This window comes from Pipistrellus kuhlii, unplaced genomic scaffold (genome assembly GCF_014108245.1).
Source record: "Pipistrellus kuhlii isolate mPipKuh1 unplaced genomic scaffold, mPipKuh1.p scaffold_m20_p_12, whole genome shotgun sequence".
NCBI lineage: Eukaryota > Metazoa > Chordata > Mammalia > Chiroptera > Vespertilionidae > Pipistrellus > Pipistrellus kuhlii.
The window spans coordinates 26182904-26196521 of NW_023425427.1; the positions used below are offsets into that span (position 1 = coordinate 26182904).

Consider the following 13618-nt stretch of genomic DNA (forward strand, 5'->3'; position numbering starts at 1 on the left):
AAAGGCTTTTTAAGGTAAGGAACAAAACAAAGATGTCCACTCTTGCCACTTTTAGTCAACATAGAATTGGAAGGCCTAGCCAGAACAATTAGTCAAGAAAAAGCAATAAAAGACATCCAATTCCAAAAGGAAGAATAAAACTGTCACTATTTGCAGATAACTATACACACACACACACACACACACACACACACACACACACCATACACTAGAGGCCTGGTGCATGAATTCATGCATTGGTGCAATCCTTTGACCCAGCAAGAGATGGGGCCAATCAGGGCTGCAGGAGGTTGGCTGTGGGCACACACTGCATTGAGCGTCTGCTCCCTGGTGGTCAGTGCATGTCATAGCAACTGGTTATATATAGCAACTGGTTATATATATATATATATATCCCTAAAGACTTAACAAAAGAGCTTCTAGAACTAATTCAGTCAAGTTGCAGGATATAAAATAAACATACAAGAAAATCTGTTGCTGAGTTAGCTACCTTGCTTAAATTTCTTGGAGACTCTGACCAATTCTGACCCATCTCCCAGCCTCTGTTTCCTTCACTCACAATGGCTCTTTCAGATGTATTGTTTGGTTTGCATGATGGCACTCACAGTTAATAAGCTGCTGAGCCTTGCTACAGAGGAAACTAGATTGATCGGTAGGTAGGTAGGTAGAAGAGGGACAGATGTAGATATATAGGTGATATACAAATTACTGGATGTCCTACCATGTTGAGTGGCAATTTCCCCCCCCTCGTTTGGATAGAAAAATTAGCTCTGGTTTTTCAGTAGACTGACTGATGTAATCTCCCTTGGGGAATCTGTTAAGAGTTGAATTAGTCCAGGGCAGAGCAATTCTGGTCATGTGGTCCACATGACTCTCAACATGATTGAGTCTCTCCCTGAAGACCTTTTTAAGCTGACACTATCATTAAACCCCAAAAAGAGGGCAGCAGTTCTCACTAATCAACAGAGAAACTGCAATGTGATATTATCTCATACTTGTTAGAACAACTATTATAAAAAAGACAAGAAATAACAAGTGTTGGCAAAGATGTGAAGAAATGGGTACCTTCATGCACAATTGGCTGCAATGTAAATTGGTACAGCCACTGTGGAAAACAGTATGGAGGTTTCTTTAAAAAAGTAAACATAGAACTACCATATATATAGTCCAGCAATTCCTCTTCTGGGTATTTAAACAAAGGAAAATTCAGACAACAATTTGGAAAGATATGTACACCACATGTGAAGGTGTATGTATCATATGATTGTTTATATGTGTTTATTATAAACTAGAGGCCTGGTGCACAAAATACATGCACAGGGCGGGGGAGGGGGTCACCTCAGCCCAGCCTGATGTGTAAAATTGCATATACAGTATTCTGTGCCACACTGTTTTTCTGACATTTGCACTGGGTCAGCACACTGGTGTCCACGAGGTTTGCCCTCTGCGAGCTTTTCTTTGGACTCACTGTGACTGTCCTTTTCATAATCAGGGTGCTGTATAATCTCAGAATTCCAAGTGGTGTGTGATAAGTAAGAAATGAAAAACTGCCTATAGACAGCAATGCAAAAGAGAACCCCTTTTCCCGATAGCACCTCTTGAGTGTATAGATGGAGCATATGACCCAAGGGCATCGTAGGAAATCCAATCCATGGTCACCCTAATAGCTGGTTTATTTAATTTATAATTATTTTAATTTGAAAATTTACCCTCCTAAATGCTCTGAAGAGTGCTGTCTCATAAATGATTACATCTTTTCGTGCCATTTCTGAAGTGCTTCCTAAGTCCACTGAGAGTGTCTTTTCATTTTTCACTTACTATGTCATTTTATTTCCTTAGAACCCCCGCCACAGGTTACATAAAATACTGCCATGTTTGGGCCATCATTTTTCCCCCTTCCATATCACTTTTTTCACTTGCTAAATTTGATTGGTGATTTTGCAATTGATACTGCAACTGTGCCAGGAAATAGCAGTTTAAATATAGAATGAGAAAAATTCATTCTACTTGCTAATATAAATGCAATCTGCCCAATACAGAAAATTTGAAATAGGTTTAATATGTCACAAAACAAAAAACTGCTCACCGAATCTTTATATAACATACAAATGCTAAGAAACAATAAACAAGTATAATTTTGGTTTGGAGCTAGGAACTACTATTTGGAAATGATCCTACCATTTAACTGGGCTAGAAAATTGTACACCTCCAACTGAATACCTAGCAGGTTAATAAGCATTATAGAGAGACCTTCCACCTGAGTGTTCACCATAGAAATGACAGAAATGTGTGCGTGCACTCACATACCAGTAACAGCATTAGAGTACCTCTCTTCTGGCATAAAAGAACATCTCTAAAATGAGTGGAAGTGACAGGTTAAATGTGATCATTTAAAAAGTATAAGGAGCAGCCAGTGCCACGAAACATACAATCTGGATTTTTCTGGGCCATTTCAGAGGGCTTTCAACACGGGGAACCAGACGGAACTAACTGTACAGACTCTGAACTCCTTGAGGACGGAGAGATTTATATTCCGAGCCGCTGACCCTTGCACACAAATGTCAGGTCATCCGGCAGTGTGCCCTCAGGGCAGCGTGCTCTTGCGGGCAGGGGAGGACCATTTCATCACTGACATCCTTCAGAATTGCTGGTTCATGGTGATAATAAAGAGCAGTCACTTTAAATTAGTTTTATACCACCTTAAATTCTCATTAGAAAATGCAACCCTTGTGTCCTTACCCTAAACCAGCTGTCACCAACCGTGGTCTGCGGACCATTGGTGGTCGGTGAAGTCCAAAAGATTGGCGACTGCAAGCTGCAACCCCAACCCCTTCGTAACCCAACTGCCAAGATCGTCAGTGTCTATTTCTCTGGGATCTCCCGCCACATAAAAGCCCTGTAGTGACACCAGCTGACGGATCCACTGGGAGCAGCCTTTGGCGAGGGCAGCACAGCCAGTCACCCCCACAGCAGGACAGGAGCATGGCTTCAGAAGAGAAGAGGAGAGGAGGACAGGAGAGGAGAGGACAGGAGAGGGAAGGAGAGGGCAGGTCCTGGGAACTAATTATACGATGAACCAGTGAAAGCATCCAGAAACCAGGATTTAGTTTATCTGAATGTTTTCTACCAACCCTAACCTTGTTGACAAACATTTGATTTCTGGATAAAACCTTGTCAACCATTATATTCAGGCTGCATGCTGGAAGTGAGCTGGACCCAGAGCACCTTGTGACCTTGCCACCATGCTCCTTTTAACCTCTCTGATTATGGGACCACTGTGGCCACATAGATAAAACCCAGCTCAGAATCAGGGAAAAGATGGCCAAACTGTGTGATCAAACATGGACCTCTCAGAATGAGAAACTGACTGGTGGGCCAAAGTCTGGTAAATGCACATTCGTATTCACCCTGTGCTCGGCTGGGGACCTGCTCCTCCTCTATCTGTAGCCCCCTGTACCTGAACGGTACACACTCTTACAATTAACTACAGAATGTCTGGGTTAATTTATTCTGCTATCAGGAAAGGGCTGGACTTGGATGTCAGTCCTAAAATCACTCTGAGGCCTGATTCTTCTGCAGCTGGATTAGACAGAACACTGAGAAGCATGAGTTTTTCAGACAATCGAACATATGTCCACCGCTGGGTGGAAAGCTGGGTTCCTTATCACACATATCATTTCCCACTGAGCCAAGTACTCCATAGGGCTCCATCACGGGTAGTATAGGCTGCTGCAAGGAACTGCTCCCTTTCCCCTCCCCCACCTCCCACACACACATTTTTAAGGTTAGAAATAGCTTCCATGGAGAGGGAAATAGGTCACACGCAGCAACAGGAGTCTGAGGTCAACTGAAAAGACCTTTGTTAACATAGTAATTGCCATGTTTTGTTTCTTTTAACATATCAAGTAATTTTCCATTTTCCTTAGTTTTGGGTTCAATACCATCATTCACTTTCTTTAGTGGCAACCATTGAGCTGGCACAGGCCAGCCCAATGTCTTGCCTGCATGGAAATGTGTCTCCTCGTATAACCCAGCAATTTGACCCAGTACAGGTGGACAAGGCTGGCTAGTTTATGGACAAAAAAAGTAAGGGGAGGTGGCAGAGATATGGCTCTTATATTTTGTAATATCAATCAATAGCTGTCATGTTTTATCCTGTACTCATATCTAAATATTTATTCTTTGTTTCTTATCCTTGAATTATTACCTCTGAAATCATAATCTTGAGAACTAGGATACATGCAAAACTCAAAACACAGGATTACATGAAAAAGAATGATGTTGATATATGAGTGTGAAACACTCCTCGACCGACATATACTCATTTTTTTTTTTACACAGCAAATTAAATTACAGACAGAAAGTTCTCACCTGGAGTCTTGAAGTTCCTCAGCTGGGAGGGAGTGTCGTAGACTTCAAGGATCCAGTCACCGGCGGCTCTTTCTCCCCAGCAGTGAATAGTCATGAACTCCCAGTTTTTAAATCCTTCCATGGAGTGGTCAAAAAGCCTGAGAGAGGACCATAAGTCAACATTATGATCAATTATCTTTTCAAATCCATCTGCATGTTTGCCTCAAAACTGGAGGCTATATTGCCAGGACCGGTTTGGCTCAATGGATAGAGCGTCGGCTTGGGAACTGAAAGGTCCCGGGTTCGATTCCGGTCAAGGGCATGTACCTTGGCTGCGGGCATATCCCCAGTAGGGGGTGTGCAAGAGGCAGCTGATCGATGACTCTCTCTCATCGATGTTTCTGACTCTCTATCTCTCTCCCTTCCTCTCTGTACAAAATCAATAAAATATATTAAAAAAAACACACACACAAAAAAAACTGGAGGCTATATTCATTCTGGACATCACTGATTAGTATATACAAACATGTATCATTCATTGTTCTCCCCCAGGGAACCAGGCATGGGCTGTCCATGCAATCGCAAATTTAGAAGGCACCACCCCTGGAGAACCAGGAAAATTAGGTTAAGACTTTTACCACAAGATGGGACTGTTCCACGTGTTGAAGATGTGGTGCAACTGGCACTCCTTACACTGCTAATGGGAATGCAAAATGGGCCTGCTGCTCTAGAACAGGGTCTCGTTTCTTACCACACAACTCAACACTCCCCTCCTATATATCTACCCGAGAGACTGAAGACATGTCCACGCAAAGGACAACATGTGAATGTGCACAGCAGCTCTATTCAAAGCAGTCATAAGCTGTTAACAATTCAAATGTCCTTCAACAGTAATAAAAACTAATGAACTAGTAATACCATGAATGAATTTCAAAAGCATTAAGGTGAGTCAAAGAAATCAGACACAAAAGACTACATTCTAGAAAAAGTAATAAACAGAAACAGCTCAGTGGTTGTCACAACTGCGAGGGAGGTGAGTGGGCTATGGTGGAGGTTTTAAGGTGTGATGGAACTGTTTCACATTTTGAAAGTAATGGTGCATGGTTATACAACCATATAGGTACATTAAAACTCACTGAATTGGTTACATTAAGAAGTGAATTGTATGATATGTAAATTACACTCAGTCAAAAGGCTGCCCACTCATCTTCTCCAGTTTAGGAGTCATTCCTCAGATTCTAGCCTAGACTCTGATCTTTCAGCCCTTCAAATGAATTTTTAAAAAACATGTTTTTATTGATTTCAGACACGAAAGATAGAAACATCAATGATGAGAATCACTGATTGGCTGCCTCTGCACGCACCGCCCCCCCCCCCCCCCCCCCCCCCGGGTTTGAGCCTGCAACCTGGGCATGTGCCCTGACCAAGAATTGAACCGTGATTTTTTTGTTCCTGGGTTGACTCTCAACCACTAAGCCCCACTCACCAGGCCTAGTGATTTCCTAAGGTTTTAATTCCCTACATGAAATCCTCTCCTACTTGAAATAGCTAGCATTGTTTCTTGTGAAGTAATGCTGAGGTTTGCAAAATATGAGAAAGTAAGGAAATAGAATCCTCATTAGATCAAAGAGATATCAATAGATCATGTGTAAAACTAGCACATCAAGAAATCGGCCTATCATGTATATAGGCATATCATGTACATCTGACTTCCTGAAAACACAGCCAACAGATTCCTGTGGAGATGGGGCCTAGAAGGTGAAAACTAAAAGATGAGACAAGTATCACATATTTTCAAAGAACTTTTCTTTTTAAAATCATGTGCATCTATTATTTTTATTAAAAAAAGAATGAAATAATCTGAGAGCCAGAGGGGTGGACCGAGAGGGAAATACGTCTAGCACTGTTTTAGATACAATGATGCCCAGTTACTGGGCCATCTCTGCACTTCAGTGGAGACAGATGCAGAGCTTATGGTGAGTGGATGTTGATGGTGATTTTATGTTCACTGAGCAAACTGGTGGTGATAATTTGACATCCTATGTAGTTCTCCCTTCTGGGGTAAAATGTGCCCTTTTAAAAACAAAAAATAACTAGTTTACTCTCCTTACAACATAAATATACTAAGACTCTAATTTTTTCTTCTTAAAAAAGCATACCACAGAGGCTCCTTCTAAAATGCTAGCTGGATTCAAAAGCAGCAAGGCTGGGTGACACAGCTGTAGGTTGTGTTAGGTAAATGGCTGATACCTAGCAGTATTCCCAGGAGAAAAACAATATACAGGAATATGACTTGCTGCATGTTCCTGAGCCCTTGAAACAAGAAAAATGAAAATTATTTAGTAGCATTCTCTCAGTGTCCCATGTCAGAAACTCTGGGAAAGGCTGAGTTAAAGTTGAACAGATTTCCTTTCTGGAGGACATCTCAGATCTTTGGGGTATTCAGGTATGTCATGGTAATCTCCATAATGGGGTTACTGATAGTCAGGGATTTTCAAACCTTACATGGGCACTAAGCCCCTTTCTCTTTAAGAATATCTATATGCTATCTGTAAAGTTTAGCTATGAGCAGAGAGGGGTCTGCTATTTCAACGAGGACCTCACTGGGTCTGGCAGCTTTCCCTCACCATGACAGGCATGGGATTAGTGGCTCCTTATATGAATGTGTCCGCACCTGTATCAGATCTTCTATGCAGTGAGGATGGTACGTTTGATGGAGATCCTACAAGTCACGTGCTACCATCATAGGGCTCATTTACAAGGTTATGGCTTAAAACGATCTGGCCAGGAAGAAATTGCTGAGTCACTGAAGAACTGACTTATATACACAAGAGTTCTTCACGTTAAACCTGGAAAATATGCATGCTGGGAGACACAGAGGTGGGGGAGAGGAGCTTTTCACGTTGGCAGAGACACGTTACTAACGGGAACATGTTGACACAGAAATTGGGGAAAGCAGAAAACCAGTCTAGAACCACTTCCTAGCCCACAGTCTAAGTTAGGCTCTCATTCTGGTGGCCATTGAGCCATCTGAGGGCACTGAAGCAACCACTTGTCATACCTTCCTAAGAGTGCCAGACTTCAAGGCAATTCCCAAACAGTTTAGACAGAACGTCTGGCTGCTGGCCTCACGTCCAAAAACGACAGAGGAGACTGAGGCTGCCGCCACACGAGAGGCCATCTCGTTTCCATGACCTCGACCGGCTTTTCATCCTCCCAGGTCAGCTGTTTGACTGCTGGGTTAGCTGACCCTCTGTTTCTTCCTGTCCACCCTTTCCTGTCCACCTCTGAAAACCATTCCATCGCATTTAATCACTTTTAAATCACGTTGGAAACAAAAATTAAATATACGCCAGGTGCCAGGAAGAATTATTCACAAATCAGCATTCAGACAAGTGTTTCAAGGCTGGAATATAAACAGGCTATGTCTCTCTGGCTCACCAGTTAGCCCCTGGTCTCCTCACTTTCTGCAGAGTTGGCACTATCATTAATTTCACGGGAATGTAAAAGCTGAGAAGAGGAATTAAAACGAGGCTCAACCCAATCATTCCATTTTGTTAAGAGAGCTGATGGGGAGAGACACAGACACTGATGGCTGTTGTTTTAACTAGCTGGGCATTCAGTGTTCTAACTTCACCCTATCTTTTATTTTAGTGCTGACTCAACACTTAAACGGTTCCTTGTTTATAGCACCGCACTTTTTAAAAACACCACATGACCTGCACATGACAAGAAGTCCTGTTGCTAGTCGCTAGTAGATTAGACTTGTGTTGCAAGAATATACTTGCTCAAGATAATCCAGTGTCAGATGGTGGACACCTGTTAAGGATATTCTAATTGTGTGGTCTCTGTATAGCAACCAAAAAGGCCAATGCCCAGTGTGAACGCCTCTGCTGTGCCATCAGTGGAGAAACCAGTCACATGCCAGCACCATCTGAGTGGGTAAGACGCCAATGAAGCAGGGCCAGGGCGCAGCAAGCTGGAGTAGGTGAACTCCAGTATCCACATCTCCTTTTGTGGTAAAACCCTGTCCTGTCAGAGCTGATTTCATAATAACGCGCTCAACGAAAGGAGATGTGCACACGGTGGCAGAAATGATGCATCCAGTTATTAAATGGTGCTCCACGGCCCTATCCCTGTGAGCAGTTTACAAATAAGTTATTTTGGATGAAGCCTGGTAGTACATCCTTCGAGGAAGTAACCCAGGAAATACCTTATATAATTACTGTAAGCTCCCTCCTCCCCCTTTCTCACTTAAGGAGCTGAGCCAAACCATTCAGGCCACAACATTTTCCTATGATGTTACAGCAATCGTTTAGTATAAATACTGACAGCTATGTGTACAGAATCATTTCTAAAATTGTAAATGGATCTTAATTTCACCCTACCAAACAAACAGTATTTATGTTCACTATAAAAAGACAGTAAACCAATATTTTTGGAAGTTTTCTCTGTTTCAAAACGTTTAAGTGCTTCATCCCCATTTAAGGTAGAGCATATATGCTTAAAACGCACATTTGTCTCAACTGCATTTTAGTTTTTTTATTTTCTTTAGCTGTTGGATTTTGTAAGTTTTCAATAATCTGCTTCTGAAATAGGGTATTGAAGACACACTATTGTTTTTTTGTTTTTTTCTTTCTTTCTTTCTAACCTAAATCATTTATTTAAGAAAGGTGGAGTGAAAGATACTGGTTCTAGAGGTTTGGATTACCTAAAAAGATGCGTTTTTAAAAACTTTCAACATGCATACTATTACTAATCTACCTACCCCAAAAAGCATTTTTTCTTGTGGGTAGGTATATGACGTAAGTACTTAATCTTCTGAGGATTTAGTCCATTTTATAGTCGATGGCTTTTATCGAAGTACCTGCCTTATATTTTAAACTCCTCTGTAAATTACTTGCACAGCATCTAGCACATACTGCCTTTCGTGTCTTCTGACACAAAAATGACAAAGCTGGATTATCTTTTATTTTTTTAATATATTTTATTGATTTTTTTACAGAGTGGAAGAGAGAGAGATAGAGTTAGAAACATCGATGAGTGAGAAACATCGATCAGCTGCCTCCTGCACACACCCCACTGGGGGTGTGCCCGCAACCAACGTACATGCCCTTGACCGGAATCCAACCTGGGACCCTTCAGTCTGCAGGCTGATGCTCTATCCCACATGTGTCAAACACAAGGCCCGCGGGCCAAATCCGTCCCGCCAGGCCTTGCAATGTGGCCCGCACCGCGCTGTCATCACTGCACTCCGCTGCGTTTCCATCACAATGACAGTTTATGACTGTTCAGTAAACCATTCGGCCCGCGATTTAGGCTGGATTTTAGATTTTGGCCCCTTCTCTGATTGAGTTCGACACCCCTACCTGAGCCAAACCAGTTTCAGCTGGATTATCTTCTAAATCGATGCTAAAGTGTGGTGTGTGGTCAAGCAGCCTCGACACCACCTGGGAGCTTATCAGAAAGGCACATGCATGGTCCTCACCCCAGACCTCCAGGTGACCACCTCTGGGAGAGGGGCCAGCCACCTGCCTGCCTGAGTCACTCACCAGGTGCGCGGAGAAGTGCAGGGCAATGGAGGCTAGCGCTCCCTGAGTACTTACTGTGCCAGGGGCTGTGCTGAGGACCAGCTTAACGTTATCTTATTTAATGTGAGGCAGACACTACTAGGTCTGTGTTCCAGATGAGAGCATCACCTTTCCAAAGTCAAACATAAAAACTGGTGAAGTTAAGACCAACCCAGTCCTGGCTAATTCTAAGGCCGTTTCTTCTTTTGAATGAAGGAAGAGGCCTAACTGAAATGAAAATGTTCACTGCGGAAGTATAATTTGTATCGCCAAGTCCCACGTACATGTATATAGCATGACACTTTACAAATGTCCATAGTCTGTGGCTGAACATGTGGGCAGGGCCGCAACCAAAATGATTCAAATATAAATACCACACTCAGCCGTAGTCCATGATAGAAGGCTATAGGGTTTTGCAGCTCAGAAAATGCACCTTCTCTGTACTTAACAATCCTGATTAGAAGCAGATACTCAGCGGTAATCAAATTTAGAAAGGGAGGCAAAGTTTCAGCTTTCAGTCAGAGGCCAAATTGTGGAACCCAGAGCCAATCCAGAGAGACTAACTCTAAAACTCAACGAGTTGGGGGAGGGGAGGTCCAGGGAGGGGGAAGATGATGACAGCTTTTCCTAATTCTAAACAAGTGCAATTGAAGGAAGAATCTGATAAGACATGCTTTTGTTTGAACATTTTTTACAAGGGCAGATTGTGAATGTCATAGAACAAAAGCTCCTATCTAAAGCTGCTCTTGTCTAAAAACATTTTCAAGGCCTCCCAGCTGCCCTGGCTACCCCACGGTGCTAGATCTCCACCTTCTCCCCAGAAGCAAACAATCCGGGGCCATCATTCAGCTCTGCTCTTTGTGAGGCAGGGCACACAGGCTGAGGGGAGGACCCAGAGGGCAGGAGGGCAGGGGAAACAAAGGGAAGAGGAGGCACTGCCCCTTTGTCCATTCGGGGACTCCTCTGTTTACTCAGGTTTCCCATCTCCCACTAAATCCCCCACCTGGCTTCCCAGCGGTGCTTGCCTGCTGGGAGAACGGGGCACAAGCTCAAGTTGGACTGGCTCAGAATAGCGAGAGTGCCTTCCAGGCGCAGCACCTGCAGATGCCTGGGTAAATGCTCTTTCTCCAGCAGCTGTTCTCCACGGGAGCTCCAGCAAGTGCCCTGCAGCCCACAGCCCGCACAGGGCGGCCGAGGGGCTCCAGATGGCCCAGAAGCCCTAACGTGCTCAGCCACCCACGGGGTGGAAAATCCATTCCCCAAGACTTGCTGTGCGGAGGGGAAACGCAGGATGCACAGAAGAAATGCCTCACAGAAATGTCTAGGAAGAGAAGGACTTTATTTCCTTTGGGAATTTACCCTTAAGGATAATATTTTCCGGGACCCAAGATTGTAATACCTATTTTGTCAACAGTGAAAAGGAGAACAGTCCCAGGGAAGAAGGGAGCGGCTTGTCTCCCCTCCTTATCCACAGACCTAGTTTTGCCTCATAAAAGGGGTGTGGGCTCGCTGCTCTGCACCCTCCCTCCTTGCAGCAGCCAGTCCCCTTCCCTGTGAGGAGCTGCACCTCCGGGAGGAGCAGGAGGGACCCAGTGGGAGTGACTCTCGGCTTCAGCTCTACCTCTTCACTTCAAATGCCCCCTCCCGCACTAGGGAAACTCTGTATTTCAAACCTTGCAGAATCCTATCTTTTAATTGCACAGTGTTCTCTGCTGGATGTGATCTTCAGAAATCTTGACTTCCCTGAAGGCAAGATGTGTAAACAGCGGGAACAATTGATTGCTCTCATTAATAATCTCTGATACACAAATTCCTTCTAAAACCCAACCTAGTCACCTTTTCCTTGAGGTGTTTTGCCCTGCAGACCAACAAGGAGGCAACCAGAAAAGAAGCAGGCCTCCCCTCCTCGCCTCTCCACTCCTCCCTTCTCTGTGCTGCTAGCCCTCAGGTCCCAGTCCCAGGAATGTGTTTTTGAAACAGGGCCAAGGTGACAGGACACAAGGATTCCTTGCCACTAGGCCTGAGACGGAGTGGTTTTGAGTAGAGATTTCCTCTCGTAAAATTGAAGCTTCAGAATATGCCAGGAGGAGGAAATGCCAAGAGGAACCGTCCTTCCAGGAGCCACCTCGATAGGAGGGATGCTACCAGTGTCAAGCACAGCAGGGGCAGGGGAGCCAGACCCTGGAGCACGGCCCAGTGTGGCGGCTTTGGGACCTGGGGCAGCTGTTTTACATTTAAGGAGTCAGCTGCTCAGAGCAATGTTTTGGGGAAGCCGTAGACAAATGAATTCATAACATCCTTTATGTCTCTCGGGGCCGTCAGCCCCTTCTCCAGTGTAGTCTGTGCACCTCTTTGTGGGGGCTAATTTTCCTGAGATGGAAATCGTCCAAAAGAGCAGCGGTTAAGAAAATGCTACAGCCGAAACCGGTTTGGCTCAATGGATAGAGCGTCGGCTTGGGGACTAACAGGTCCCGGGTTCGATTCCGGTCAAGGGCATGTACCTTGGTTGCGGGCATATCTCCAGTAGGGGGTGTGCAAGAGGCAGCTGATCGGTGACTCTCTCTCATCGATGTTTCTAACTATATCTCTCTCCCTTCCTCTCTGTACAAAATCAATAAAATATATTAAAAAGAAAAAGAAAAAAAAGAAAATGCTCCAGCTGAAACCGGTTTGGCTCAATGAATAGAGCATAAGCCTGGGGGCTGAAAGGTCCCAGGTTCCATTCTGGTCAAGGGTATGTACCTTGGTTGCGGGCATGTCCCCAGTAGGGGGCGTGCAAGAGGCAGCTGATCAATGACTCTCACCGATGTTTCTAACTCTCTCTCTCTCCTTTTCTCTCTGTAAAAAAATCAATAAAATATATTAAATTAAAAAAAAAAAAAAAAAAAAAAAAAAAAGAAAGAAAAGAAAATGCTCCAGACCCAGAAGCCCCACTCTGGGTGCAAATCTCATTCTCAGGAGCCCTTGACTGGGGAACCTGAGGGAAACCTCGTAACTGCCGGTGTCTGAGCACCTGAAATGCGTGTTTCTTTTTCTCCTGCACAAGTCAGGCAGCGATCTTGAGCTCAGCACTTTGCAGAGAGCAGAGCAGATGTCCGTGGTTCAAGAATGCACGTGCGACTGATGCCAGCGACTTCGTCATCCACCAAACGCCTGTGACGAGCGGAACCCACAGCTCCTCTGCTCACAAGTTTCCTCACTGAAGTCATTTTGGGGGAAGCCAACACAAAATACCAAAATGTGCAGGAGGAGCCCAGCAAGGCCGAGGAAGCTGAGCTTTCCAAGCACAAGGCAACTGCGAAGGGCTGTTTTCCCACAATAGCGGGGCTGGAGGCGGAAGAGCCCCCACATGTGTGCACCTCACAATGTTTTAACCTGGAGACTCTTTCAGGTTCCATGCAGATGAATGGTGGTGAAGAAAGAAAAGAAACAACAGAGAAAAGGGTCTTCTCTGGCTTCGGTAACGAAGGCTAGTGTGGCCTCTATTAATCATGTCACTGTGCCTCTGAAGGCCTGGCTTGCTGAAAAGAAGCATCAGGCAGGTACTTGCAATGACCTGGCAGGCGACAGTGGAGACCCCCATCTGCAGAGTGGGGAGGACCCAGCGCCTTTCTGTCTTTTGCACCTGTGCACACTGATTCGGGCTTAGCTGCGCGTCATAAAGCACCATGCCCAGACTTCCCCAGGCCGGAATGGGA

General features: G+C 44.5%; 1 protein-coding gene across 7 annotated transcripts in view; it reads right to left on the reverse strand.

The window, feature by feature from the left end:
- The window catches only part of PCSK5 (proprotein convertase subtilisin/kexin type 5), a 394890-nt gene that overhangs the window by 142862 nt on the left and 238410 nt on the right, over positions 1–13618 (reverse strand). For all 7 annotated transcript variants that reach the window (XR_004987160.2, XM_036433764.2, XM_036433763.2 and 4 more), the window contains exon 13: positions 4372–4508. Coding sequence is in view for 6 of the 7 variants with exons in the window: in XM_036433764.2 (XP_036289657.1) it covers positions 4372–4508 (137 nt within the window). In the remaining variant the exon portion in view is untranslated. The remainder of the gene's footprint in view (positions 1–4371; positions 4509–13618) is intronic.